Source organism: Seriola aureovittata, chromosome 23 (assembly GCF_021018895.1).
Source record: "Seriola aureovittata isolate HTS-2021-v1 ecotype China chromosome 23, ASM2101889v1, whole genome shotgun sequence".
In the NCBI taxonomy this organism is placed as follows: Eukaryota; Metazoa; Chordata; class Actinopteri; order Carangiformes; family Carangidae; genus Seriola; species Seriola aureovittata.
In genome coordinates this window covers 10,029,617-10,056,946 of record NC_079386.1, presented here as the reverse complement: position 1 = coordinate 10,056,946, position 27,330 = coordinate 10,029,617, and the positions used below count along the sequence as shown (strand labels likewise).

Below are 27,330 nucleotides of genomic sequence, written 5' to 3'. Positions count from 1 at the left end.
CCCATTGTGCAGCTCGTCGAAGTCATTGTCCAGGAACTGAACATTAGCTAGCAGAACACTGGGCAGAGGAGGTTTGTTGTTTATCAGTCGGGTTCTCCATAGAGTCTCGGCGTGCTTCCCTCTGTCTGTTTTCTTCCTCCGATGTTTAAGTAAACAAAAGGGGAGTACGCCGTCTGCTGTGTCAAAAGGTCCAAATTGGCTGATGATTATATCTCCAAAAGTGTTTGTCAGTCGTACAGAATGTATGATAGCACCGTATGAGCAAAAAAAAGCCGGTAATAAACAGGAAATCCACACAGGTTTGCTGAGTTGACTCAGAGCTCTCGTGAGTGCAGCCATTTTGCGGCACCATCTGCAGTACCCAAGAGTAGATGTTAACAATTTAACGTTTGTAGTTCGACACTTCGAGCTTCACAGCATTGTGAATACATTGTGTGCTGTGACATTTAGAGTTTCTTGGAGAGAACATTCACACTTCTAATATAAAGCCATAAAAACTGGTAATTTTTTTTTTTCTCAAGCAGCTTTTTTGGAATCCAAGATACATTTTGTTGTCCTTGGTCTTTCATCACCCAATGAAGCCAGAAAGTGTCACGATTCTCAGACAAGCAACCCAACAGCATTCAGGAGGCAGATGTAAAAGTAAACAGTCTTTACAGTGGAAAAAAAAAAAAAAAAGATACAAAAATCCAAACAGGCAAACAAACTACAAAGGTTTGGGTTGAGGCAAAATCCCCTCCAAAAAAAAACATAGGCAAGGTCAACAACACGAGCAGGATCAAAACAGGCAGGCAAAGAACAGAGCGCTGGAAAGCAAAGGCACGCGGCACAAAGACAATCTGGCAGACAGCAAATGCAATGGACCGCTACATATACTGGGCGAGCTGATGAGGGGAAAGGGGGAACAGGTGAGCAGGTGAGTCCGGAGGAGCGGATCAGGTGATTCTGCTGGCAGGAAAGGCAGGCAGGTGGGAGTGGCAGGGTCTGAAATGACAGCAGAATAAGATATGATTAATCAGACTGAAAATCAAAACCACGACTTCATTTTTTATTTATACCTATTAGATAAATTCACATGACAGGATTCTCCATTTCATGGATGGACCTGATACTAATCCTTTGAAAGCTCTTTCATCATTGTTACAGTGCTCATGTAAAGTTACCCTCAAACCAATATTTGCGCTATTGATTTTTTTTTTATTATTGTTATTCAACCTCTGTTAGGCTTCATATGACCTTTAATCAATTGCTAACAAATCTCTATTATAGGTTTAATACCTTTTGATCAATGACAAACAGGGGGCGAGTTTCATATACTGCTGGGGTTATATTTCCTCAGCCTCAAAGGGTTTCAATTTCATCTAAAGGATTATGCTCTGGCCTTTTACGGTCCCTTTGGGATTGACAGTGTCGACTGTTGGACAGTGGTGTGTATCAAATCGCCTATGTGCAATGAAAGATGCAACTCAGTCCCCATAGAAACGCACATTTAGTTGTTACAAAATATGTATGTTTTTTTTTCATTCTTTGTTCCCCAGGAGTGTTGGTGCACTCACTGGAAGTGAAATTGCTCAAAGGCACCAGTCTAAAAACTACCTAGACTGTAAAGGTAACTTTCTTGGTCAGATATGTTTTGATATTTTTTTTTTCTTTCTGACTTTGACACCACCTTTTGCCACCTCCTCCTCCTCATCGTAACTTCTTTGTCAAACAGATCAAGGAAAAAAACGTATATATCACACTGATCATTGCCCTGTTTTTTTTTACTTTTTGTCTTCTTTGAATTTTAGATTTGAGGTGATAATTACGGGATGTCGTCTCACTGTCCTGTTCCACTCTCTCATTAGCCTTAACCGTCAGCCATCCGACACTTTTATAGGGTGCAATTATGGAAAAGCTATTCCATCGACATTGACACCTCTCTGGGAAGAAAAAAAAAAAAAGCTTTTATGATTCCCTGCAACTCCTCCCCAAAGAGGAAGACTCAATTGCAGTGCTGTTTTGGTTGTAGCGGTCACATAGGCTAACAACTTGTTTTGCGAACAGACAATATAAATGCCTAAATGACCATGGAAGATTTGCAACACAGTGTCAAAACAGTTTGACTCCTTTGAGATGTGATGCCATTAGGCTTGGCTTGTCTTCTTTTGGCGGCTGAAGTGAGATGTTGAAGATAATTTATTAGCAATTATCCTTCTCTGCACATATAGTTTTGCTTTCAGATGGCAAATTAATTGGAATCTAAAGCAGGGCTGTGTTCTTTTTTGCACCGCCACCTCCCACACTACCCACTCACTTTTGGAGCGGAAAGTGCAATGCTTCACCATGTTGTTAGCGCAGGAAAAAGGAAGAACAGAATGCTAACTGTGAGTAATGTGACCCCAGAGCTTCTGCCTGCCTGTCACTCATGATGGTATGGAAGGGCAGAAGGACCAAACAGAACCAGTGGTCAAACACATCTCCGACTCATGCGAGTTGGTCACTCTGTTTGAAACAAAATTGCTGCCAAACAGCACTCGAGGGAAAGATGGCAAATATTTATTCCACATGAAATGCTGTAAGGCTGATGTTAGTGAATTCAAAAGAAAGGCATGATCCTGATCCCTCCATCAGAAAGATTAGAAGGATGTTTGATTTTTCATTTACCACAGCACGTTAATGTCAAGGTAGGACTAGTTTGATACTTCACTCGTCTCATCAGATGCAAACACAAACACCTCATTGGTATTTTGTGGGTGTAGGCAGGCAGTGCAGCACTATATGATGTACTATACTGTTTCCAGAAAGTCTATGTGGAACGGTTTTGGGGAAGGAGGGGGAGGGGCGGTACATGAATCATAGCTCGCACGCTGGGAATAAAGTTCATTTTTTATCCAGACAGACCATCAGTCAGCCCTTGCAGGATATGGCTGGGCCTCCTGATATCAATCTGCATGGAGGCATCCTCCTTCTCCCCAGAGGGGGTGAGGGGGGAAGAGGGGAGTGCTTTGATTTAAACGGCAGCATTTATCACACCTGCTCCAGCATCCTAAAGGACAACCATGTGAAAAAGAGAAACATTAACATGTGTGGCCTGTCAATGAAAGTGTGAGGCTGGAACTGTGACTACTGTGGCGGTGACATTGCTAATACTTGCTTGTACCATTCCAGCTAATTTGTATTAGTTATGTTACGTTTCTGCTGTATTAAATGGAGGGTGTTGCCGCTGAATTCTGATTATGGCTCATGGCCAGCGCGCAGTTTGTGAAGTGCGTCAAGGCTCATAAATGTTAAAATTGTTCCCTGAGTCCTAACCTTCCTTCATGCTTGGTTTTGCAGAATAGTTGGCATTAGACCATTAACCATACAAATGTTCTTAAGAAACAATAAATCAGCCTGGGAACACTTTCTTTTGTAGCTGCTTGCTCTAATATTATGGCCACACGCATTGCCATAAAGATTTCATAAGGCACAGCAGTCATACTGTACGCTCCCAATTATCTGTAAATGTAGATATTATACAACTTATATTCACCTCTTGAATTCCAACGTCTCCATTTTCCATTTCGCCTTTCTGCCTTTCGGTCTCAGCAGCTCAACCGCTTCCTGAAATGGCTATTGTAACAATAACATCAGCAACGATAATGATAATAGAGTAGAAGAAAATGCTTGCATTGCGACAAACACCATCCCACTGTGACAGCGTCGTCCATCTTCATAATGTCCACACCCCCACCCGAACCAGACACGCTCGGTACAATGACAGGACAGCAAACACAGAGTTTACTAAATGCAGTCCATCTCTAAAGACAAACAAATACACACATATGTAAATCGGTAATGTGCCGTAGCACACAGGGCTAGTGCTGCTTTACTGTTTTGTGCTGATATGAGCATACATATAAGCACAACACTTTGTTTGCTAGAGGAAGAAACAACACACACACACAGACGCACACACTCAGAGTGCATAGTGTACATACACAAACATTGATCACCCTTTGTCATCAGCATGTCACACTCATTTCCCTCCAGCCTCCATGGTATTGATGTGTTTCATCAATAATGATGTATTGAAGGTTGTAATGTTTGTTGTTTTTCAATACGCACACACAATATTGTAATTTACAACTAATGCATTAGCAGTTTCGGCAGCGATTTCCTAGCCTCTTTGCTTGTATGTTGCCATGATGAAAACCAAAAGGAATAGATTCACATTTTCTTGCCAAGAGTGAGATATGAATATCGACACCACTCTTGCGTGTGTGCATTACTTGCATTACGTGGTTAGCAGCTAGCTTGACTCTCATAAATTAAAGAATCCAGCTACCGGCTCCTTTAAAACTCACTGATTGACACAATGAAATTCAACCATACATCCATACATGAACACAGAGGTAAAAATAACAGTCTGTGGTTTAATGACGAGGTAGCGCTAGAGCTAGTTAGTGTAGCATGAAGCCTGGAAGCAGGGAAAACAGCTAGTTCAGCTTGTTTCAAAATAGCTGTTTCCCCCAACTATGTCTAGACAAACAGTTTATCAGTCCGCCAAGAAAAAAAGATGCTCTACTCTTGTTAAACATCTCACAGTCCGGTGAAAACAGGGGCCTGTCGTCTCCATGTGTATAAGACGAGGCACGTGGTCGTCAACGCCCACTCAAAGGAGTCAAGCCCAAGAAGGAAAAAAAACTCTCCACTGCTATTTATCACAATCTGCCTGTAGTAATCCATTAATGTGTGACAAGGGTATTAAATGTTAATCCATTCAAGTTACAGCTGATTGGTAGAGGTGGTTGTTTTGGTAAATCTGGATGCCCATAGGCCTTAATCTAAAGCAGCATTAAACTTGGGATGAAAAAGGAAAAAAGAAAAGGCAGAGTGAAACTCTCTTCTTTTGGGGTTTCAGAATTTAAAGTGAAGCAATAACACCATAATGGTAAACCACAGGAACATAGCTCAACGCAGTGACATCATACCGCTGTGGCGAAAATGATGACAAATTGCAAAGTAAAATGTACTTTCAGATTGTAATAGGCAGAAACACGGAGTGTGCATCCGACTACAAACAAGAACCAGGTTCTCACTGAAGGTTACAATCGAATATCTTAACGCAGGACACCAGAAACTGTTCCTTCCAGTTAGCAGCAAGCACCCAATATGTAACCTAATTTTAATTTCTTTCAAATGACTCTAATAGCTTAAACACATGCAGCACCACAGCTCACTATCAGTCTGATCCATTTAAGTTTTAAAACACAAGTCCCCAGGAAGTACATTGTCAACACCCAGTAATTAGCTTAGTATTCAAGCCATTTGCTGCTAACAACCACAACAACAACAAAAAACAACTCTTTAAAGTATGCCCTCACAACAGCGCCTGGCCATAATAACCTTTCACCATGAGCAGAAGTGCATTTGAAATATTAATGTGGCCCGTTTCAGAGGTAGCTTAGGATAAACACATGGAAATGGCTCCAGCTGTAATGATACGGGACAGACAGAGAGGTTTGAACTCAGAAACCTTCACTCTGTATGTTCAGCCAAACAAGTGACAGCAATATTTTATCTTATGGTTTTTTAAAGGTCAATAAAGATAAAAGGTGCAGGAAAAAATGTAGACAGATCAAGAAAAAATCGAGAACCTGAATGTCTACACCCATAGAAATGTGGTCAGACAAAACAAAAATAGATAAGATGCTTTGTAAGTATAGCGTCTTTTTTCTAAGATGCATTTTCCTCCAGACGGAGCAGGGTGGTATGATTTAAATGTAGCTGTGGAGGAGGAAGGGATCATTTGAGGGGTCATCCAATGAGTTTTTGTTTTGGGACTCCAGGGAAATCAGGTGGCCACGCAGTTGGGGTCATGGGGGGTCGGCGTGTGTCGCCCTGCAAAGTTCAAGGAGCTAGGCCTTCTATTGTGCAGGGGTCAAACTGCTCTGCACTCGTCATCATCGAGGGCACGCACGGAGAGAGAAATAGGCAGTGCTGAAATTGTGCAGGGCCCGGCGAGCAGCTTGCTTGTTCACCCTTCAACCTTGGAAACACACTGTGTTTGACAGTCCAAGCTTGGAATACGCCCAACATCCATAGCTGAAAACTGGATAGACAAAACAGGAATAATAATAACTCCTAGACACTGCTGGGCAGATATGAATATACAAACCTTAAAAGAACAGTGGAAGACAACAAAGGGAAGATTTTCAGCACTTCGGTTATGACTCACATTGTACACTTTTAAAACAGGACAATATAACCGAGGAAGGTTATAAATGTTCTGATGTATGAATATTATGACTGAGGGAGATGCATGGGCTGCAGAGGTAGGTAGGCACAGATAGTGCTACTATGTTGTCAAGAAAAATGTCACAGGAAAAAAAGAAAAGTGTATTGTGAAACTTAGAAGAAAAAAAAAAGTGCTATTAGTTTTGTCAGTTACTCCTGCAGGTTCATATCGCTTCAGTATTCAAACCCACAGGTCTCCCTAGAACTGCTTTATTGAACAGTAGATTTTCAAACAGCAAACAGTGGAGAAGTGAGGTAGCCTAGCAACATTGAAACCACAGTGAATGACTGTGTATGCCCACTGCGAAGGAGCCAGGCAGTTGAAATGACAGCACAGAGCAACCCCAGAGAGAGTGGGATGTTCTGGCCACCGTGAAAAATACAAATAGGTTGGCTGTTTGTAGGGCTATACTGTAGACAGACGCATGCTTTTTACAGATCTGCCTTTTTTGGGGGCTACATACAGACGCAGCATAACGACAGTTTCTCACACCGACTGCCAGGCTAGTGACCCTATATTGTTCTGCCACTATGGAGTTCTTGTAGTGCTCTAAATAAAAGAGCCCAAGAATGTAACAGAGAAGATCTCCAGGTGGTGAGAGAAAGAGGCGCAGCGACGTGAATGCCTCCAGGCTGTCAAACCCCTTTGAGAAGCCTTAGCTTGAATGATCCAGCTGAGCAAATTTATTGGCACGACAGCAGACTCGACTCTGTGGACATCGTAATATGGAAATATGTTCATTTGATCAATAAGAGTCGATTTGTCTTGAGGGCAGCTAAAAAGCCCAACGTATAAAGAGGAATGAAATTGTGATGGAAAATATATCACGTCCCTTTTCCGAAGATTAATTACTGTTCACTTGCAGTTTTCTGCAGTGGCTGCGCATGTATAAACAGGAGAAAATGACTGTAGCTAATTATCTCGATAGGTGGCCATTTTATTGCACAGCAATCGCGAGGGAGCTGTAAGATTATTACTGTAAAACTGCTCAAACACAAGCAGGTTACAAATGAGCACAAAGAAACTGAACATCAACCTGAGATTGAATCAGGGAATGACACACTTGAACAGCTCTTGGCAAAATAGCCTGACTGTTAACTGACTGTGGCAGTTATGGGCTAAAAATACAGTCAGAATTTTTTCTGGCATTTTGACAATATTGCGATTTGACAATTGTTTTCAGCTTTCACCAACTCTGTGTGATGTGTGGGACAGTAAACAGTGTAAGAAGAATAGTAAGGACAAGAACGTAGCAGCAGCAAAACTTGAAATGACAGCATTCTTGCTAATGCTAAATGGAAAACCCCAGCTATGATAATTAACTACAATATAATAGTATCAAGCTGATATAACTTCTCATCCTGTCCATTACAGAAGGACAGAATTAATGAGTATTTTTTTCTAACTGAATAATCATGGTTAAAAAGTAAAACCAAAGCACAAAGTATCTTAGCATCTAACATGTTAATTTCTAAACCAACAATAGATTATTATCTACTACATCACCTGATATTGACAGTTGAAACCATGATGATCTTGAAAAAATACAGCTTCTGTTGAATTAAATTTACCTGCAAGGTATAGCTAATACTTCATCATAATTAGTTTTTTTTTAATATCCTTGATATTTATGCATGCTTTTCATCTGTAATCTCTGCTAAACGTTTATTATTTTGCATTCATTTGAATTTTAATGAGGTTTTAACAAACTCTAACTTTGGGAACTGAATCTGGACATTCCAGATCTGTATATGTTATGAATGTACAGCACAATCTTTTCTTCTGACAAAATTTGATAATGACAGGCTGGTGATAACTATTGGAACAATAGTCAGAACCACTACTTTTAAAGTTTTTTAATCTTTCGACACCCTCCACCTTGTAGCAGGTGGTTTTCTTAAATTAACGCAAATGGCCATTTTTTTTGTGGTTACACCCTTGCAATAAATGTAGATGAGTTTGAAGGTATGGAGATTTTTTAATATGTAATATTTCTTTAAGGTTTACATTTTATACTCTACTGTGCATTATACCTGGATTAAATTTCTGATTGGACAATCTTTTTTTTAATCTAAAGAAACATATTTGACATTTAATATTCATGTACGTTTTCATCATAGAAGCAGCCCATAAGGCTTAAACATACTGCTAATTCAAAATACATAATCTCCATTATCTTGCTCCTCTGATTAATTGTCACGTTGAAAACAAGCACATCACATTTCCATACACATTTCTTTACCATAAATTGACTAATGGCTGTTTGTTGCTTTACTCTCCACTGATTTGCTTTTATGAATGCATTCACTTAATGAGTGGAGTAATGCTCCCTCTCATGTGTTCATATGAAAGCCAGTCCTGTCTCCTAATTGTTTTGATAGGCATTAAAAAAAAAAAAAGGATCTATTATATTAATTTTTTTTTCCATCTTATCTAAGTCGTAATGATTTAACCTACAGAGTAGTGACAGTTCCGCTGGAACAAGTGCATAATTATACATTTAAGTGTTCTACTTAATGCGCTCATTTTCAAGCTGTCAAGGTCATTCGCTGGAGTGCCATTAGCAAAGAGAGGGGCCCTCTTTACCTGGGAACATGGCAGCCGCTTAATGCCCAACACTCAAAGAGGGACACGCCACAGTACACTAGTGTAGCTACTGACAACCAGGCACATTCAAAATTTCACATAACACACTCACTACTATAGAAAATGTTACGCCTATATATTAGTGCTCTTAATGTGTTTATACTACATTGTCCCTGAACCCAACAGCCCACACTCTGGCAATCAAGGTGAAGGGGGTAATGACTCTTGTGTGTCTGAGGAGAGGGTTAAAGTGGTAGGCAGTGGAGGGTGGGAGGAGTTGACACTGTGAACCCCTGATGGCCTTTCTGCTGGGTAGCCATGGCAACATCTAGCCCAGCCGTTAATGAGGCACAAGTGAGCTGTTAACAGAATACTGATTTGGGTTTGACATCAGCCCTGATTCATATCTGTCAGGAGCTGTTGATGAAATACGCTCCCTGAATTTGTTTTATAACTGCACATAAAATTGCCTTGATGTTATGTCTATGCAGCGTATGCGACACAAAATGTGTCATGGATTTTACTCACTGTTGTCGAGTAATTAGGTCAACACGCTATACATAAGAAAACTGGCCAACAAAATAGTCGCACAATACAGAAACATCTGTTTTGTGCAACATCTGACCTGTTGAAGATGTATTTATATACCCAGATTCATTAGTATGTATTATGTAATAATATATTTAATCCAGTCCTGCACTCCATAATTAAGGAATACCTATTAGCAAAGAAAAACAAGGTATAAATGCCCTCTATGTATATCAGTCGTATGAAATGAAGTGAAAGCAAAGCCCTGACCGAGCATGTGCCCTTCACATGTTCCAATGCCCATGAATTATTTAGTAAGGTGCTGGGCACACTGGGTGGTAGTAGGGTGAGAGGAGCATCAGTGACTGGCACAGTAATAACAGTGGCTGGGCTCATCTCAGAAAGCTTCTCACTGATTGGTGACCTTACATGAGTGGCAGAGGTTAGTGATGCTTGGCACTGCTTGGCTATGAGAGCATGGGCCAGATTTTTTTTTTTTTTTTTTTTTTTTTGGTAGAGCTGCTTCACCGAATCCAAATTAACCAGCAGCTCCCAAATTGCTCTCTCTACCTGCCAGTGCAGCACCACGTCTCATGCTGTAAATGATTAGCGCATTAACAGCATAGTGAGGGGACTAACTTGCTGCTCCAGACCCCTTGTTAAAGCAGTGAAAAAGCATAGCTGTGAGGTATAATTCATTGCAGTGGCAGCTAATGAGTGGATGCTACAGTGGGAAGGTGACAGTAATAAGCACAGACGTTACACCTTCTTAACACAGGTACTGTATGTCATTAGCAATGCACAGGGTTAGGATTCAGTACGAGGAGGTGTTGGTTAGAGAAGTATTAACATGTAATCTGATGCTGAGCTGGCACATCAGTTACTGCAAACTGAGTGTGTTTGAGTGACTTTGCCTGATGCTGATGCTCTCTAATAGAAAGAGATGGGAGCTGCCTTTAGGGCTGGGTATCCTGAAATGATTCGATACTAGTGCCAGAACAGTATTTGAACTTTCGAACCTAATGGGCTGTTTTTTGATACGTCACACTGAGAAATACTGAAATGTTTTTAGCTCTTTCTCCATTTCAAATGAGCACAAAACGGTCGATACATCATGAAGTACTGAAGTTAGTCTTACTAGTGTCTTTCTTTGCACATGCGCTAATATAACTCCTTTACATGCAATTAACATGCATGTGAGCATGTTTCATACATGAATACATGCAGGCAGCTCCAGTGCATGATGCTTATGCGTATGATAATGCTTCAGTGGAGCTTACGTCAGCTTTCTAATGTCTACAAACATACACAGAAAGCACTGAAGGCAAATGAGCAAATTTATATTCAGTTTACTTGAGGAAACCACAGACATACCAAACGGGGCCACCACTGTGTTCTTTTCTCCCTGTGGTTTTGTTCATCCAGTTTCTCTCCAGTGAAGGCCCAGGGTCTCAAAACACACACACACAAGCTTTACACAGACACACATCAATGCATGCACAAATACACACTTTTGGCCCAGATTTTTTTTTTTTCTTTTTCCCCCCCTAAGTATCTGCGGGGTGTTTAAACACCAGAGTAGAGTTGTCTAAATGATAATTGCTTCTGAAAGGTTGATTTGTGGCTATATCAGAGGGGGTAACTCTCCACTCAGTGTTGAGCAAGATTAGCTGTGGATCTTCGGGATTTATCACTCGAGGCGTAAGGATTAGCGCCGCGGTGAAGTTTAAAACAGAATCACTGGCGACCGCAACGTTTTAAAGAAATAAGAGGAGCTTATATCAGCTCAAGCCATTATCAGAAGAAGAAAAGGAAGCTAATCAGGTTTTTTAATGCTAATTATTCCTAATGAGGATAAGATTATAAAAAATCAGTAAAACAATATGAGTACTCAGAGAACATTTTTGTCATAGCAGTTGCAAAAAGTATTTTACATCAAAAATTGGAAGTTTGGACAAATGATTAACAACATATTATATTGCTTTTTCTATGATTCTTTCTTCAGCACCGAACTTGACTCTAAAGAAGCTAAAACTGCAATTTTAATGGTATTTTTGTGGGTACTGGATGTAATTAAATCTCAACTCCATCTGCTATTCTTTGTGTCAATAGAAATCACACCTTAGTGATTCAAAGAGGAAATTAAATGAAAGTGAGCAGTTAGAGGCATGTCTGAGTTCTCTTAGGCCCCACTATCTCATCCACAATGCAAAGTAAATGTTTGGATAATGGGTTTAGCTGGCCTGATATGCTGCTATTAAAGGTTTATCTGTGATGGAAGGTGCATTTTATGGCATTAGAGGAGGCCAGACAAAGAATGAGTCATAACCCAGATATCTGTAAATAAGATTCTCAACGTTTTAAGTCTTAAAAGTAGCATGTGTTCAATATCTGCCATCATTAATCATTAAAAGGAAGTCTGTGTTTGTGGCCCCTCTCTTGTCTCCATGTGGCTGGAAATGGATTTCTACTAAAGCTAAGATGTGATTTACTCTCCATTGCCAATGTTAATCTGTTTACATATTTTAATTATCTTCATTCGTGTTATTTTATTGGACTGAAAACAGAAATTTGTCTGGTTTTCTTATTCTGCTCCCTGGAAATTGGAGTCAGTGATCTGAATAGTAATGTTGGGTGTGAGCTGTTTTTGTTGGGCAGGCAAACAGGGTTTCCAGCTTGGCTGCAGAAAACAGGTGCAGCAGATCAGCCAACATGTTATGAAGGAAGAAAATACATACAGTATACCCAGATAATTTAAGGAGTCTGGCCCTGCTGCTGCGAGTGCAAGTGAGCATCATCTGTAGCATGGCTACAGCTTAAAGCCAAACTGTGATAAATTGGATGAGAAAATGAAGCTGTCATTGAGCCGGGGGGGTCCATTTTGCACATTTGGGTTGTGCTATATTGTCTGTCACAGGGTCCAACTAACATATAAGTAATGTTAATGCCATGAAATTAAGCAATAAGGCCCAATGTGTTGTTTTTCCAGAGGTGTAAATGACAAGCTGTGCACTATTCTGGTGATAAGTGTAGAATGACTGTAGAAAATGGCCTGCCAATACCAAGTGCAAGTAGGTATTATTACAAGGAATGATCTGTCAATAAGATTCCATCTCGTGACGCCTGTGAGCCCAAATGACTGTAGTGTGTTGGCCACATCTCAGTGATAACTCAAGCCTAATTGACAGGGCCTACGCTGCCTCCTGGGGCACAGGAGGGCTGACAGAGCGAGAATGGAGATTAAGGAAGGAAGTGAACAGAGGTGAGGGAATGAGGTGTGTTAGGCGATGGGGGCTGCATCGGACGAGGAGGCGATGGAGGTGATGCGCAAGGGATCGCTGGTCAACTAGCAGCGAGAGCCGGAGCACTGTCACTTTCTCCGCTTGCCATGTCTGCTGGCCCTGACAGCAATCCATTTGAAGGCCTCCTGGTGCTAACAGAGTGCTAAAACCTAATCAAACAGGCTGGAAGGAAAAAGGCGAGACGCTCAGGCCCAGCCGGCTTCCACTTGTGTGAGCAATTCACCTCTGACTAACCCGTTCAGGCATCTTAAATAAGCCATGCACGTCATGGACGGCAGAAAAGCCACACTCGGGGACCTGAAGACAGCCATGTCTGTAAACGCTGCAGAGTGCTTTTCGAAAATCAAAGAGGTGTCCGTGTTTGTTTCTTCAAGGTCAAATGAGAATAAAGTGGCATTTAAAGAAATGTGGAAATAAATTCTGTGTTTGTTGGACATAACTTAATACAACAAACTAGAATAAATTTTATATTTTCACAACCTCCCATATTCTTTTAAGACTCGTGTCATTTGAAACTTGTGATTCCTCGTGTGATGTTAGGGAAAAACTGCAATAAGTCATTTTGGATAAATGACAAATGGCAATCACTGTGACACAAGGATTTAATGCCAGGACGTCAGTATAATATTCTATTGAGATCAATTAGCAGGACTAATAAAAATATCCCAATAGATCATGAATTACAGCAGATTAGCTTCTATGATACTAAAAACAAGGAGCAGAGGCGATCTTGCTGCTGTGGAAAGGTCAGTGTAGGCACATTTATCAAGTGTTGTGCACTTGTGACAGGGTTGGCACTGGCGAGAAAAGCACTTAGACATATTAAAAGTAACATTAAATTTATAGCCTTTAGTATTTCTTTATCCAGAATGATTAACAGATCATTGACAAGCAGCTGATTAAAAAAAGAAGCCTGAGGAGCATCAGGTTTCTTTTTTCATTTACCTGAAAGTGAAAAGATTGATTTCCTCTGTCCTGAGTATATAACATTGCAGACAGAAACCAGTTGCTAGCCTATGTGGGACAGAGATCAAAGCAAGACACATTTCAGTAAAATCTTCAGTCAACCATGCATCAAATGCGGAAGAGATTTTCCTCCCTAACAGGATTACAATGTTTTACAAAAATCAACACTTACCAGCAGCATGACTGCAGCCAACGCCACCTCAAAGAAGCTGCTCAAGTTCAACGAAAGATCAGAGGAAGTTAGCTGGTGAAAATGTAATCAAATGGCATCTGTCGATACTGTGTTGGACAGTGTCCACTGGCACCCTGGTTTGCTTTGGTTTTCCTAACTCCCCTTGAAATGTTTGGTGAGAATGTAATTAGCCAGCACTGGGCAGGCACAGCCTCATTTGAGATGAGCTTCACTGGCGTTGTGTTTTCTCTTCTCCTTCCCTTGTGTGTTATTGCATACAGAATTAACTCTGACAAAATGGTAATTAATATTTCCCCTCCATTGTTGAAGAGGAGAAGGGACGTGAGAGCGCCAGTGCCAGGAACCAAAGAAGGGCAGTGCCAGGCCGGCCATCTTGCCAGCTTTTTATTTTTACTGGGAGAAAGTATTTTTCGATAAGACAATGTATGGTGTTTGAAAAGAAATATATGTGTTATATGTTCAATTTGTCCCAACTGTTTATAAAAGAGAGAGGAAATTGTGATTTTTAGAAACTTTGATAAAGTTCTTTTGGAAATAAAGTATTAGAAGCATGTTTTTTCTTATTTCTGTTTTTAATTTCAGGAAGTGGGGGATGTGGGTAGGAACGCAGAAGAACCAGTACAGTCAGATGGTGTATGAGAATGGAGAGCCCTGCTGGCAAGGAGGTTCCCGCAGTGCTACAGTAAGTACTACACATGTACATGTGCTACACATACATCAAAACACACACAAACACACACACTCACAGAGCATATGATAGCACAAAGAGGCAGACATGAATAAACTAATAGATAGACGGATGAACAAATGGTGAGTACACACTGACAGAATATCTAATAAGCAGATGGATAGATGACACAATATAGAGGGAACAAAAAGAAGAGAGAGTTTCAGCCTAAATCAAAGATGTGACACGGACTCTTTTTGGATTTGAATTCATTATGGAAAATGTGAACATTTTAGACGTTAAAGCCTAATATAAAAGAATCATTTTAATCATCGTAATTTACAAATTGGTCTGTGTTGTCAGACAACACAAATGTGAGCAAATAAGATAACATGTCGAAAAATCCCTTTATTTACTTAAGCTGCAGATAGAACAAGGTTGTTAATACTAATTCTCCCTGTTTCATATCATATTTTAGAGAGTCTGCCTCCATGTTTACCTACTGTCTTGATAAATTTATAATGTACATTTCCATCACCAACCATTTCCATCATCAGCCAATGTGAGTATATGCTTTACAACATAAGCAATGTGTCATAATGCAACACGTGGATGAAATTTTGATCTATCTAGTGCAACCAATGTATAGGCATATACGGAGGATGTGGCAAGATGGAAGTTATTTCCTTTCTTTAGTGTCAGCTCAAGGATTGAATCCATTAAAATGAATACAATGGGGTCCAAAAGTTTGAGAGCACTATTGTGAACGAATATAAACTAGAGGGAGATATTGCAATTCTGAAATGGTGTTCATATGACTCAGACTTTACACCGAATAATTTGGATACTGAATTTAAGGACTGGACAGCTAAAGGAATAACAACTATATGCAGTGTAATTACTGAAGGAACACAGTTTAAAGGCTCATTTCAGGAATTCTTACAGAAAAACAAGACATCGATATCTACAGATGTGACATTATGTCAATATGAAGGAGATAAAATGTAACTGAGGCTGTTAGAACTGCTTAGAAAAGCATACAATTCAAATACTGGTAGAATAATTTCATGCCTATATAAGAGTCTGTTAAATCCTAAAGCACATTCAACTTCATACATTAAAAAAAATGGAAAAAGGAAGGATAATATCTGAGGAAATATGGACAATATGGAGGTAACAATGGAAAGGAAAGAGGGAAAAATCTGATAAGTTATTTTGTTACACCCTCTCAGATATCCCACTATGATAGTAACCTCCCAGTTTGCTGGAGAAACTGCGTACCATATACTCGTAGCATATATGCCGGGTATATACCTCAAGAATTGTTGAAGATTTCGTGAATATACTGCTGGTGGCTGGTAAAAGGACTCTTACCAGGAAGTTGTTATTACAGAAGAGCCCAATTCAAACGCATGGATGGAAGTTACAATGGCAAAGATAACGGCATTTATCAATCATAAACTGGAACTATTTGCTTCACGCTGAGAAAATGGGTTAACTTTGTAATGGCCTGTTTGCATTTTCACAAATCAATGATTTTATTGTAAAGAAAAAATGACTCTCTACTTAGTTTTTTCCCCTTTGATGATTTTTTTTCTTTTTTTTTGTAAACACACGTCACAAATTAAAGAGAAAAACCTGAAAAATTAGTGTAAAAACAAGATGACATCCATAGGGTCACTGAATGCTTTGATGAGTATGAAAATTAGTTGTCCTTCCCAGTCACCAGATCTCAACCCAATTAAACACCTGGACGTGTCCGACACCGAACTCCACTACCACCATCAAAACAATGACGGAATATCTTTTGGAGGAATGGAGCAGAGTTCAGAAAATTGAGCTCATTCAGGCTGTTCTGGCAGCACATGGAGGCCCAACACCTCACTAAGACACTTAATAAGTGCTATTTTGAGACTTGTGGTAAACATGAATATATGATATATTCATACCTATCTGAAATCGAATCAGTACGGATCGGACAGACAGATAGTATCATTTGGTTAATTGTAAAAAGCGGCCATGGACCATTTTCCAAGTAAAACAGCCAAACGAACCTCCTCTCCACACATTCATCAGGGACAATTCTCGCCCGGTCTGCTCTTTAAACACTTCATCCTGCACATGTACATTTCAGGAGTGGAGAGTAAGTCAATCAGTAGAAGACATTCAGTCCTCACGGCCTGCCCAGCAGTCTGGCAAAAAGATGTTTTGTCCAAGTGATGGAAGCTGACTTGCTTTCCTCTCTCCGTCAGTCTACATTGGTTTTATGTTGAGTTCCCTTGCAGCTTTCTCCTCTTCTACCCTCCATTTTCCCACGATTCCCTCCTGTTTCTGTTACTTTTATGACATTCATTTACATTTCTGTGTGAGAATTTGCTCAATTAAAAATGTAGCACATTTAATCATCTCATTTTCTTTGCCTTGCCCTCTCTTCAAATCAGAGTCCAATAAATGCCGTTTGTGAATGTATGTACTCATGCCATCCAGGGGCCCCCTTTGAAAAGACTAAACTGAATTCCTTTGATACGACCTCCTAACCGTGTGCAGTCGGCATAAATGAAGTCTCGTCAGAAGTCGACGCTCATTATTTTTGAAATGCTGAACCTCGTCTTTGGGTAGTGCGCTCTCTTTCTGCTCTGAAACACACTTCTCTCTTTACTTGAGTAGTGGGACCAGTGATGTATTGTTTCGCTGGTGGATATCGAGGTAATCCAGATTCAAACAGTGTGCAGTGTATCTTAAGAGTCCATGGGGAAGGGTGAACTCAACTGTTTCACTTATTAATTAAATGCAAGGTTCTGGACTGTGACTGTTGCATGTGAGTTTAGCTACAGCTGTGGTTTTGGCAGATGAGTCCGTGTTTGTTGGAAAAATATGGCTCTTGATTTTGTAGCGTTCACCATCATTTCTACTGGTGGTGATAACATTGTACTCACTAAGTTCACTTATGAGATCTGGGAGGTAACGTGAGTAGTCAAGTGATCATACAGGTTTTCAAGAGACGGATTTAAAAAAGAATGGACAAAACTTGATGCAGCAGAAGGCATCATGGGAAATGTAGGATATACATTACATATACATGCGACTCAGTAGTCTCTTTCATTAGACCCTCACTGCCACCACCTCTTTCACACTCCACGCTCCCACACTTGATACAAATTTATACTCTCCAAGCCGGAGCCGAAATAACAGTGATGACATCACGATGACATCACGTGGGTTATTTCCTCAGACGTGACAAAGCTCTTTCCAGATGCCACAGAAAACAAAATGTACAAAATAGACTTGCTTCGAAAACACAATCAATCTAATGAATATAAATTGTTGCCCCCAACACACACACGCACACACACACATAAGAAAAGACTGTGTTTCTAACCAAGTGGCACACACCCACTTGTATCTCTGTGCAACAAGATACTAAGTGACATAACAAAAGCCTCTATTTTTAATCCAAGTACGGGACAAATCCAAATCACCAGTTGTATCAGACTCAAACTTCAGCACAATAATACCTGTCAACTTTCTATCTCTCTGCCTCTCCAGGTGCCTTTGTTCGCCAGAGGGATTGTCTGTTCAGGGTGCAGTATGATGTGAGCGGTTGCTATGGAAACCCCCTAGAAGTAAAATAAGTTGTTTTTCCCTTTCCGCTCTCTTGCAGATGGCGTCAAAGTTACCGATTAAATGACCTGACAGTGGTAATGACATCCTCCGCTGTCCTGTTCACACGTGTGGTGACGACAGTGGTGATGTCCCATAATGCCCGTGTCCCGCAGTCGCAGCAACACTTTAGTTCTTGTATTCTCTTGATTGCAGGTGAGACGGTGATAAAACTCACCATGCACAGAACGATCCCTTTATTTGAGGAGAGACCTGAATATGTTTGAAATGCAAGCTCCACTTGTGCCGTGCCTTTGCATAATCCTGTCATTTGTTGTGATTCCCACTTCTTCACAAAAGTTTAAAAAGGTTGGAAATTCACTAAAACAAGAGGCAGGACAGCGTCTTCTATCACGCCTCCCCTTGTGAGATAAAACTGGCAACGCTCTCGACTCAGGCTAACAACAGCACTTCTCCCCACACCACCTCAACTTTTCTTTCTTTGTGCTTTTCTAGGTCACACTGACATGCGGAACAGAGACAGCCTTGCGATCGGTGAAGGAGCCCAGCAAATGCCAGTACATCATGGACTTTCAGACTCCTGTGGCCTGTCAGCCGGTGCTAAAGCAGCGGGGCATACACAGCGAACTGTGACCCCTTCCCTTACTGGCCTAGCCTAGATTAACTTAGCCCCCCCTCGATGGCTAGCCCGCGGTGACAGGCTGGGGTCCTGAGGGTCCCCTCTGACATCTGTGTTGTCAGAACATATATACTTCCAAGCAAGTCTTGCTAAGGTCAGAATCTGAGTTTTAGTAACACTGTTCTTAGACCACTTTAGTTTTCATTGATTGTTACAGTGCTGCTTTATTTCTGTTATGTGATAGTATTGGAATGCAGCATTTACCGAACACAAGTATTAGTAACATTGCAGTATATTCCTCATAAGGGTTTACATTCAAGGCCCAACAAGATTACTGTGTAAATAATTGAATAAATAAAGAGCAACTACAGTAGATCAGTTGCAGTGTGTAATGACATTGCCACTAATATAAGTGCTGTGTCAAATTGCCGCTTATTCATAAGCACAAATGAAAGGACTGCATCCTTTAACTTCATTACAGTGGCTACTTTATTACAGCCTTACATAATAACTTTTAAAGGGTAAGTCTGGTGATATTCAGCTTTTGTCTTATTGCCAATAAATCCATGAAAACACTAAGACGCTGCTGTGCAAACACCAGCATGTATTTGAAACACATCAATGCACCACACAGTTGCAACTGAGTGACATGTTCCTTATGATGAACATGGGCACTGTAGTCTTCTGCAGCTGAAAGTAGTCTGCAGCAAAAATTACAGTACCCAGCTGTTTTACACCCTTTTAAAAATGTTACCTGTGTAAATGAGCGACCTGTTTTTGGGGACTGTACTCTCTGCTACAGTCAGAATAAGAAAGTTGCTAAGTGTTGAGTGACAGACTGACTGGTCTTTTTTGATCAGATTTGTTGACAATAGGAAAAATGTGAAATGAAGTGAGCCTTTTCCTTTAAGTGCTGTTTGTACTGCATTATATTTACAGCATTACTATGTAGATAATCAAAGAAATAAAGTGACATTGCTAAAAATCTAACTGTTGTATCAGATTTCTGTCTCTACCTCAATATTATAATCGATGCTTATTAGTGATTGTTTACTGAATATAACATCTCTCAATTGCACAACATTCTGCCGGCATTAGCAGTCGGCCTCTTACTGTGCATGCTATCTATGATGTTGTTATGTAATAGATTGTGGGGTTTGTGCAGCAGAGCCCTCTGCTCATTAAGGGGGAGCTAAATCAGCTGTCAGGTATCCAATAGGCTGCCTGATATATTCCTACCCTGCTGGGGCAGCTGGGTGGCTGTTTGCCTGCTAGCAATGCAATAGCCTCAGGCCGTGTAGCCCAGGGACTGCTGCTTTTTATTTATCTGGCTTCAGCTCCCATCCACACACCCTGTCTGATGGCGAATCTAACTATTTGCTTTCACCTTCGGTTTTCTGAATAACGGTGAAGTTCACTGAAGGCGTCACCCAACTCAGACAAAAGAGTCGTCTACGAAAACTTCTTCAAAACTAAACTCATAAACCACACAGGCTACACTAGGTGTTGTTCCTTTTTCCTCAGGTGTTGATCCAATTAAAGATGTGTTTATACAGCAAAATCTAATTATCATGTTTATCCTGCTTCTGTAAAGGCAAACACTCAAATTGATCAGCTAAAGTGGCAACGCAAAAACATTTTGATTTCCCCGCCATCTCACGGAAACAACACAATATCACTGTACGCTTTAATCTCTCCCTCATTCAACGTTTCAAATTTGCAACAGATGCCAAAGCTGATGTCAGCATTAAAAAACATTAAGCCCACACAGACTCTTCACTCTACCGGCAGCTGGAAATGCTGCCAATCACACAGACAGAGTCAAGAGCAGCACTCTGTCTAATATTGCAGAAGGCAACATTGCATTGCTGGCATCTGGAGAAAACTTTATATTGCATCATTGCCATATGGTGGCCATGTGACAGTGTCTTCTAAAGAACTTCTCCTTGGATAAAACCTGCTCTCACAAAGGAAGAGATTTGACAATCTGCAGGGTATCAACAACTCCTCACTTTACTCATTGATCATAAAGTGTTAAATTACATGATTCACCCTGCACTGCGTGGGTGGGAACTTCGTTTGAAGGCTGCAGTTTAAATGGACAGTTATTTGGGGGGGTGGGGGTTGTACTGGGTTTTTGAACTGACTGAGCACTGATGTGTTGCTACAGATCAGAAAAGGGAAGGAGGGAGTTGTGGGAAGGATTCAGTAGGGAAACTGAGCACATGCTCAGCACACACAGACACACACACACACACCTCCATTCAGCACATTCATACATGAAGGGGCAGGGATGGAAAGTCTTTCCAGTTGAGCGTGGGCGTATTTGTGTGTTGACTCCAAATTGCTAAAAGGGCCCAGAGGCTTTTTACTGCATTAAATCTCCGACTCAGCTTTGTAGAAACTAGTTCAGGCTACCTGTTCTATGGAGTGGGAGACATTGGAGCCCCAGACGACTGACTGACTGACTGACTGACTGACTGACTGGTTAACTGACGCCCACCACATCCCAGTGCCGCTTTCACTCTTTTGGAGATTGTTTTTAAGCTTCTTCCTTTTAAGGAAGGCCAGTTATACCCTCAGGGCTGAGAGGGAAAAAAGGGCGCTGGCGTTGAGTCGGCGTACGACAGTCACATCCATCTCCCTCGCGTCCACACTTACTCCAGTCTATTCAGTCACGATACTGACGCTTCCCAGCCTCTAGCCTACATATTTTATTTTTTCAGACAACACAATTTAAAGGCGTTTGGTTTGTGAGAGTACATGGTAATAATTCAGTACAGTATATATGTACAGTTTCACCTACATTTGTAGGTGTAGGCAAAGTGGATGCAGCGACGAAAAGCTTTGTGTTTTCGCTTGGTGAAGTGACTGATATAATGATATTGATCAACATTATTTCATTTAATGTTAGAATAAACACATGATAAAAATCTAAATGATCCTGTTTTTCTTTGGAAAAATGAAAATGCAAATGAGCTGCTGATTATGTGCCAGAGCCCCTAAAAGTATTTTAAAATATCACTGTGTGTTGCCTATTTAGCGTGCTGTAATTATTGAATTTTGAATGTTTACTTTTTTCCTTCTACATAAAAACATTTTAACATTTTAACCATTTACCTTTTTTTTTTTTTTTAAACCTTTAAACCTACTCGTTCAGTTTCTGCTTTAAAACATCAAATATCAGACATCTTAGATGTTTGTTTGAGGTTTTGTTTCAATTTGCTGCCGGTGAAAAACTGTTTGCTGTTACTGTTTGCTTTTGTAGTTACCGTTCTTGCTCAAATAATTCAAAATAACTTCATAATAACATTAACTTTCTTCATTTAATCAAAGGAAAATTTAATAAAAAAGTAATTTAGTCCATTATTCCAATATTTAGCTCTGTTTTGGTTTCCACCAACTCCTGAGGGAAATCATATTCAATTTCATTTTCACCAGCCAGTCGCTAACTTTGTCTGCCTGCTGTTTGGTGCTGGGTAGGGAGGGTACAGTGGCTTTGTAGAGCTTTTTGCCTGAAAACAAAGTAGATGAGAGTCACAAGTACAGTAAAGAAACAAGGACCTGAGAGATGCTTCACAGGTGATAATTCTCTCTGTTTGTTGTGATCTCTTTGACAGAACATTGTTGATATTGATTATAGCAGCTTTAAAGTGAGCCTATGTAACTTTTGTTAAACAGCAACTACTGCAGCTACAATTGAATATTACTTGATGATAGTAAATGTCAAAACAAAGCCCAAACAAACCAACAATATTTCTGTCTAAATAATAGCAAACAGTCTAAAAATAGTGTGATGTCTTCAGTAAAAATCTGCAGTATGTACGAAGATATGCACTGGTAGATATACACACACTCTCTCAGCAGGAGAGCACACTGGCACCATATAGGAATGAAGAGGAGTGAGAGAATTAGAGATGCAGATAAAGAAAGACTAATATTGACAGGAGGATGGGAGAGAGAGAAGGAGAGGAAGAGAAAGACACAGATAGAGAAATAAACAGCAACAAAAATGACAGAGACCAGGACGACGCTTGAGGGAAAACTACGCTTTGAGAGGAGGAGAGAGACAAACTAACTGAGTAGAAAACAGTAAAAGAGGGAGCATGGAGAGAGAGAGAGAGAGCGGGAGGGAGGGCTGGTATAAGCAGCCTTGCCTACCCTGGTGGAGGGTGAATGTTTCTGTGTTTGTGCTCTCACGTCGGCAAGCGAGGCTCAACACTTCCCCTGTGGAGTGGATGAGTGTAAGCGTGTCGCGGTTGGAGGCTGGAAGGCCGAGCTGTGATAGCATGTGGTTACCAGGGGCCTCCCGCAGTTGGCTTCTCCCACTTACAGTACAGGAGGCTGGTGGAGAGGAGGTGCAGGGCCTGGGAAGCCAGGGAATAAATGAACATTTTTAAATTCCCCCATAAAATACACAAAAAAAGAATCATAATATACAAGACAATTACACAGTCACAAAAGTCATATTATGTTTCATGTCAGCTTTTGGCTCAAAAGAGACCAAATAATCTGTGCCCAAAGTGTAGGTGCGCTGCTTTAAAAAGCTGTGAAATGGCGTCAAATGTCAAGAGGAAAAATCCGAGTTATGACAGCGTATTTCAAACAAAGACAAAGTGCACTGACAAAAAGGAACACTGGTTACAAATTGAAATTAACCAACAGGGATATGACGCAAATCAACAGTGTTGGGAGCTGCTGCTGATTTACATAAAACCTAATAATGTCATACCTTTGTAGCGGTGTTTGCAGTGGGGCTTTAGTTTGTTCAAAGACAAAAGGTAATCAATTTACCACTGTTTACTCGAGCGATGAGGAGAGGTCACTAAATGTTTCCAATGATAGAAAGTTGAGAAAAACACAGATGAAAATGCAAATGAGCTGCTGATTATGCAGCTGAAAGTATGTTAAAAAAGAGTGTTTGTGTTGTAAAGCTTATGTAAATTTTTAGTGAATTTTGCGTAAAAACGTTTTAACATTTTAATACCAATATTTTTTTTTCATTTAGAAAAATAGATCCAGCTAACAGCAGATCAGACGCTTCAGTCTTGGATTAGGTATCATACATCTTGGCTGTTTGTTTTAGGGGGTTTTGCTGCAATTTAAAGGCCCCCTTTAATGAAATGTTGGAATTTCATAAAGACATGACTCAACATCCGTGATTATTATTTCATCTTCATGTTCTATTTTTAGAGAATGGGAATGAGGATGGGCCCTGTACAGCAAAGTGTCCTTAAGAGAAGATGTGCTTTCCACTTTAACACACGCATAAACGTCATTTAGGTGTTTGCAAGTGGAGAGTTTGTGTATTTGCACCTTCGCAGATGACAATTGCCACTGTTAAGATGATCTCTGGTCCTGTGCCACCAACGCTGCGCAAATACAACCGCTGACAGACTGGAACTTGATCGACAGTGGCATTCCAAACACTTTCCTTGCCCTTTTGTGGCTTTTTCTCCCTCAGCAAATTGTTGTTTTTTCCCTCTTGTAGCCCCCATTACGATGATAGATGAGAAGAGATGCAGAGGGGATGGTTAATCTTTCAGGGAGAGAAAGACCAGAGAGAGGAGGGGAGGTGGAGAGCAGCATGCCCTGTACATAAATAAACAGGATGTTGGGATTTAGCAGGAAAACGTGTGGAGGGGAGAAAGATTACGGTGATCACTACTCACAGATAGAGGATGGAGGGCCGAGGATAGAGAAAGAGAGGGGACAAAGAAAAGCAAGCCTGAGCGAGGAGATAGGAAGTGATTGAAACAGAACAACATGTATAACAGATGGATTGAAAAGCAGAATCTGGATGAAGAAAGAGGAGAGAAACTGGGATATAACAAGTGGGAGACAGAGAGCAGCGGGATCCTGGTGGGCGAGGGGAGGGGATTCTGGAGGGCTATATTGAGCTCAGTTTCTCCACAGGAGCTGCTTAATGAGCACAGAGTTTGTAAGTAATTATTGGTTATCAACCTGATAATAGTCATTGCTCCATTTTGTGTAGCAGTTTCCACATACTTATACAATTATGGCAATTATTAACGAAGCTGCGTTTCAAACATATAGCGTGGCCAGACTGGGCCATTCATTTTTGTGTTACATAATCCAGGTTACTGGGGAGGGGGAAGAAGAGGGAAGTGCTGGATTCTTCTAAGCGATAGGGTAAACAATGAGGAGCCAATTTCGTTTTCAAAACAAATACCAGAATTTCATTTAGAAAAGGAGGCAAACAGACTGCGGATCATAACCTTGCCAGCTTTCGCTGCAGCTAATATTTGCTCATCATGCAATGCCCCATATTTAGATCAAACAAGTGGACCCTTGCGGAAAAAAAAAAAATGGAATGGAAAAATTGAGTGTTAGCATGCAGCAGGGACGGTGCGAAAGGAAGAGAGACAAAGAAGAAGAGTGATGGTGGCGGGCCAAGTGTGCACGGCAGCCTCCGCTGTGCAGGGAAGTCATCCATTTTCAGGGCTGCAGCAGAGTACCTGCTAGCTTTTCATTAGCAGGTGAGACACACTGTTAGGATTTGAGGATGTGGACGGATGGCCGGCCAGACAGACAGATGCCTCTCTTCTCCATTATCCAGGGACACAGCTGTGCACTGGACACGTTATACTCTCTAGTCCACACACACACACACACACACACACACACAAACACACAGGAAAGAGCACTTGACTCTTTTAAGAGAATAAAAGAGGTAGAAAAGCATGTAGAGATGCATCAGGGTGATCTGCAAATCTGCAAAGAGCTGAACAAGAGATGTGAACACACTGACAGAGTAGCCTCAGGATTTGTAGCTAGAACAATGCCCTGAGATTTTGTGAATGAAATCTGTCTCTTTAAATAATGGAGAGCTTGCTTTTTCTCTCCTTTGGAAGAATTGGATTTAAATTTCAGATCAGTGCTGTGAGGGGAGTGAGACATGATCGCTGTTCAGCTGAAAAAGCAAGTCAGCGGTTACTTTTCCAGACTGTGTTGATTCAGTCATCAATTACAGCAGCAGCAGCCACGATAAATAAAAGTCAACAACTGACGAACTGCAAAGCCCCGTCACTGGCACTCATCCAGCGCCCACTGCAACATATTGAGTTATAGACCTACAGTATCGGCCTGCCTGTATACACACATCATTGATCTCTATAAGTTCTTCTTCAAAGTCTACACATTTGATCAAAGGTAGTGGAGGGTGGATGGCATTTTTCGAAAGCGAAAAGACCAGCGATACACCTGAGGAAGAATAGAGGGGGAGGGTGTCTCTTCTGCCGCGACAGATCTGGATCAAAAGTACCCATTGCAGAATCAAAGTCAGCGCCATCAATATTTCATCATAGGAGAACCTGCCGGTCGTCACGCACCCCCTCTCCTGCAACCTTTCATTTCCACTTCTTTCCTTTTTCTGTCCTTTCCTTTCCTAGGCTACTATTTTTGTGGGTGAGGGGCCTCCGAAAGAGAAACTCTGGTGTTTATGAATATCGCACAGAGATCTGAGTAATGACGACATTGTTACTGACTGGATCAAATCATGTTCATCTTTCAGTTCATCCTCTATTCTTAACTTAAAGCCTTAATACCATGAGGTAGATGACATATCACAGGATATACTAAGAGGAAAAGTCAGGGATCATGAAAGTTGTTAGGTTACATCCTCTGTGGGCCATAAATGTCTGTACAAAATTTCATGACAGCCCGTCCAATAGCTGCTGACAGCAAACATGCTTTAAACTACGCTGTTAACATGACTAAAAAGAGAAAGGTCAACATCGAAGCAGCAGTCTTTGTGGTTTCTATACTTCACAGTTATAAATTTGTGGACTCCTGATGACATCACTCCACCATCATCAGGCTTTCCTGTTTGAGTGCTTCTCTCCATGACGAGTAAACTCATGTTCAGGTATAAAATAGGTGTAGTGCCCCTTTAAAAGATACATTGGAAACAACCCAGAGGAAACTAGGAGTGGTAGCGCTGAGGGTTTTGATCTATCTGTGTAAAGTCAGTTATATGAGTTCTGTTCCAGTTGACGGTGACAATAGCTATAAACAGGGCAGAGCCACCTTTAGTTGAAATACACAAGAAAAAACATCCAGCTCTCCTTCGGCCTTAAACCTCCATCATAAAGCCCATTTAACTGTCACCAGGTTTAGTCTAATTAAGGCCAAGCGATACCGACACATCTGGCTGTTCAATATGGGAACATTTGTGCGCAAATCATTTCATTTTGTGTCAACATACACTAAAGATTAAAACTTATGAGAAATCTATGCAAATAAAACTCCAACAAGTCACAAGAACTTTAGCTAGAGACGATGTCATATTCATGAATACAACCCCAATGTGTCAGAATTTGGATTCTTCCCCTATCCCAAAACAGGGAGGCAGCAACACTCACGCTGTGCAGAAACTAGGCTACACTGTGCTTAACATGGCACCACACCGACTAATACAGGAAGAGGTTAAGTTAATGCATTCGGGAGAAGGAGAAAAGAGAGAGTGGGGAAGAGGTCCCCCCCTACCCACCCATCTTCCCCACACAACAGTATTAAGGCAGGGGAGGGAAATGAAACTTTGCATTATTTTTAGAAGGAAATTAT

At 40.8% G+C, this 27,330-nt stretch overlaps 1 protein-coding gene across 2 annotated transcripts in view; it reads left to right on the top strand.

The window, feature by feature from the left end:
- LOC130164416 (glucosidase 2 subunit beta-like) overlaps window positions 1-19,734 on the top strand; it is a 119,279-nt gene extending 99,545 nt beyond the window's left edge. Inside the window, exons 14-15 of one of the 2 annotated variants that reach the window (XM_056369146.1) lie at window positions 14,420-14,519; window positions 18,621-19,734. In XM_056369146.1, the coding sequence (XP_056225121.1) occupies window positions 14,420-14,519; window positions 18,621-18,758 (238 nt within the window). In that variant the 3' untranslated portion in view covers window positions 18,759-19,734. Of the gene's footprint in view, window positions 1-14,419; window positions 14,520-18,165; window positions 18,599-18,620 lie in introns of those variants that run through there. The other variant, XM_056369147.1, reaches the window with a different exon arrangement.
- Window positions 19,735-27,330: the final 7,596 nt, after the last annotated feature.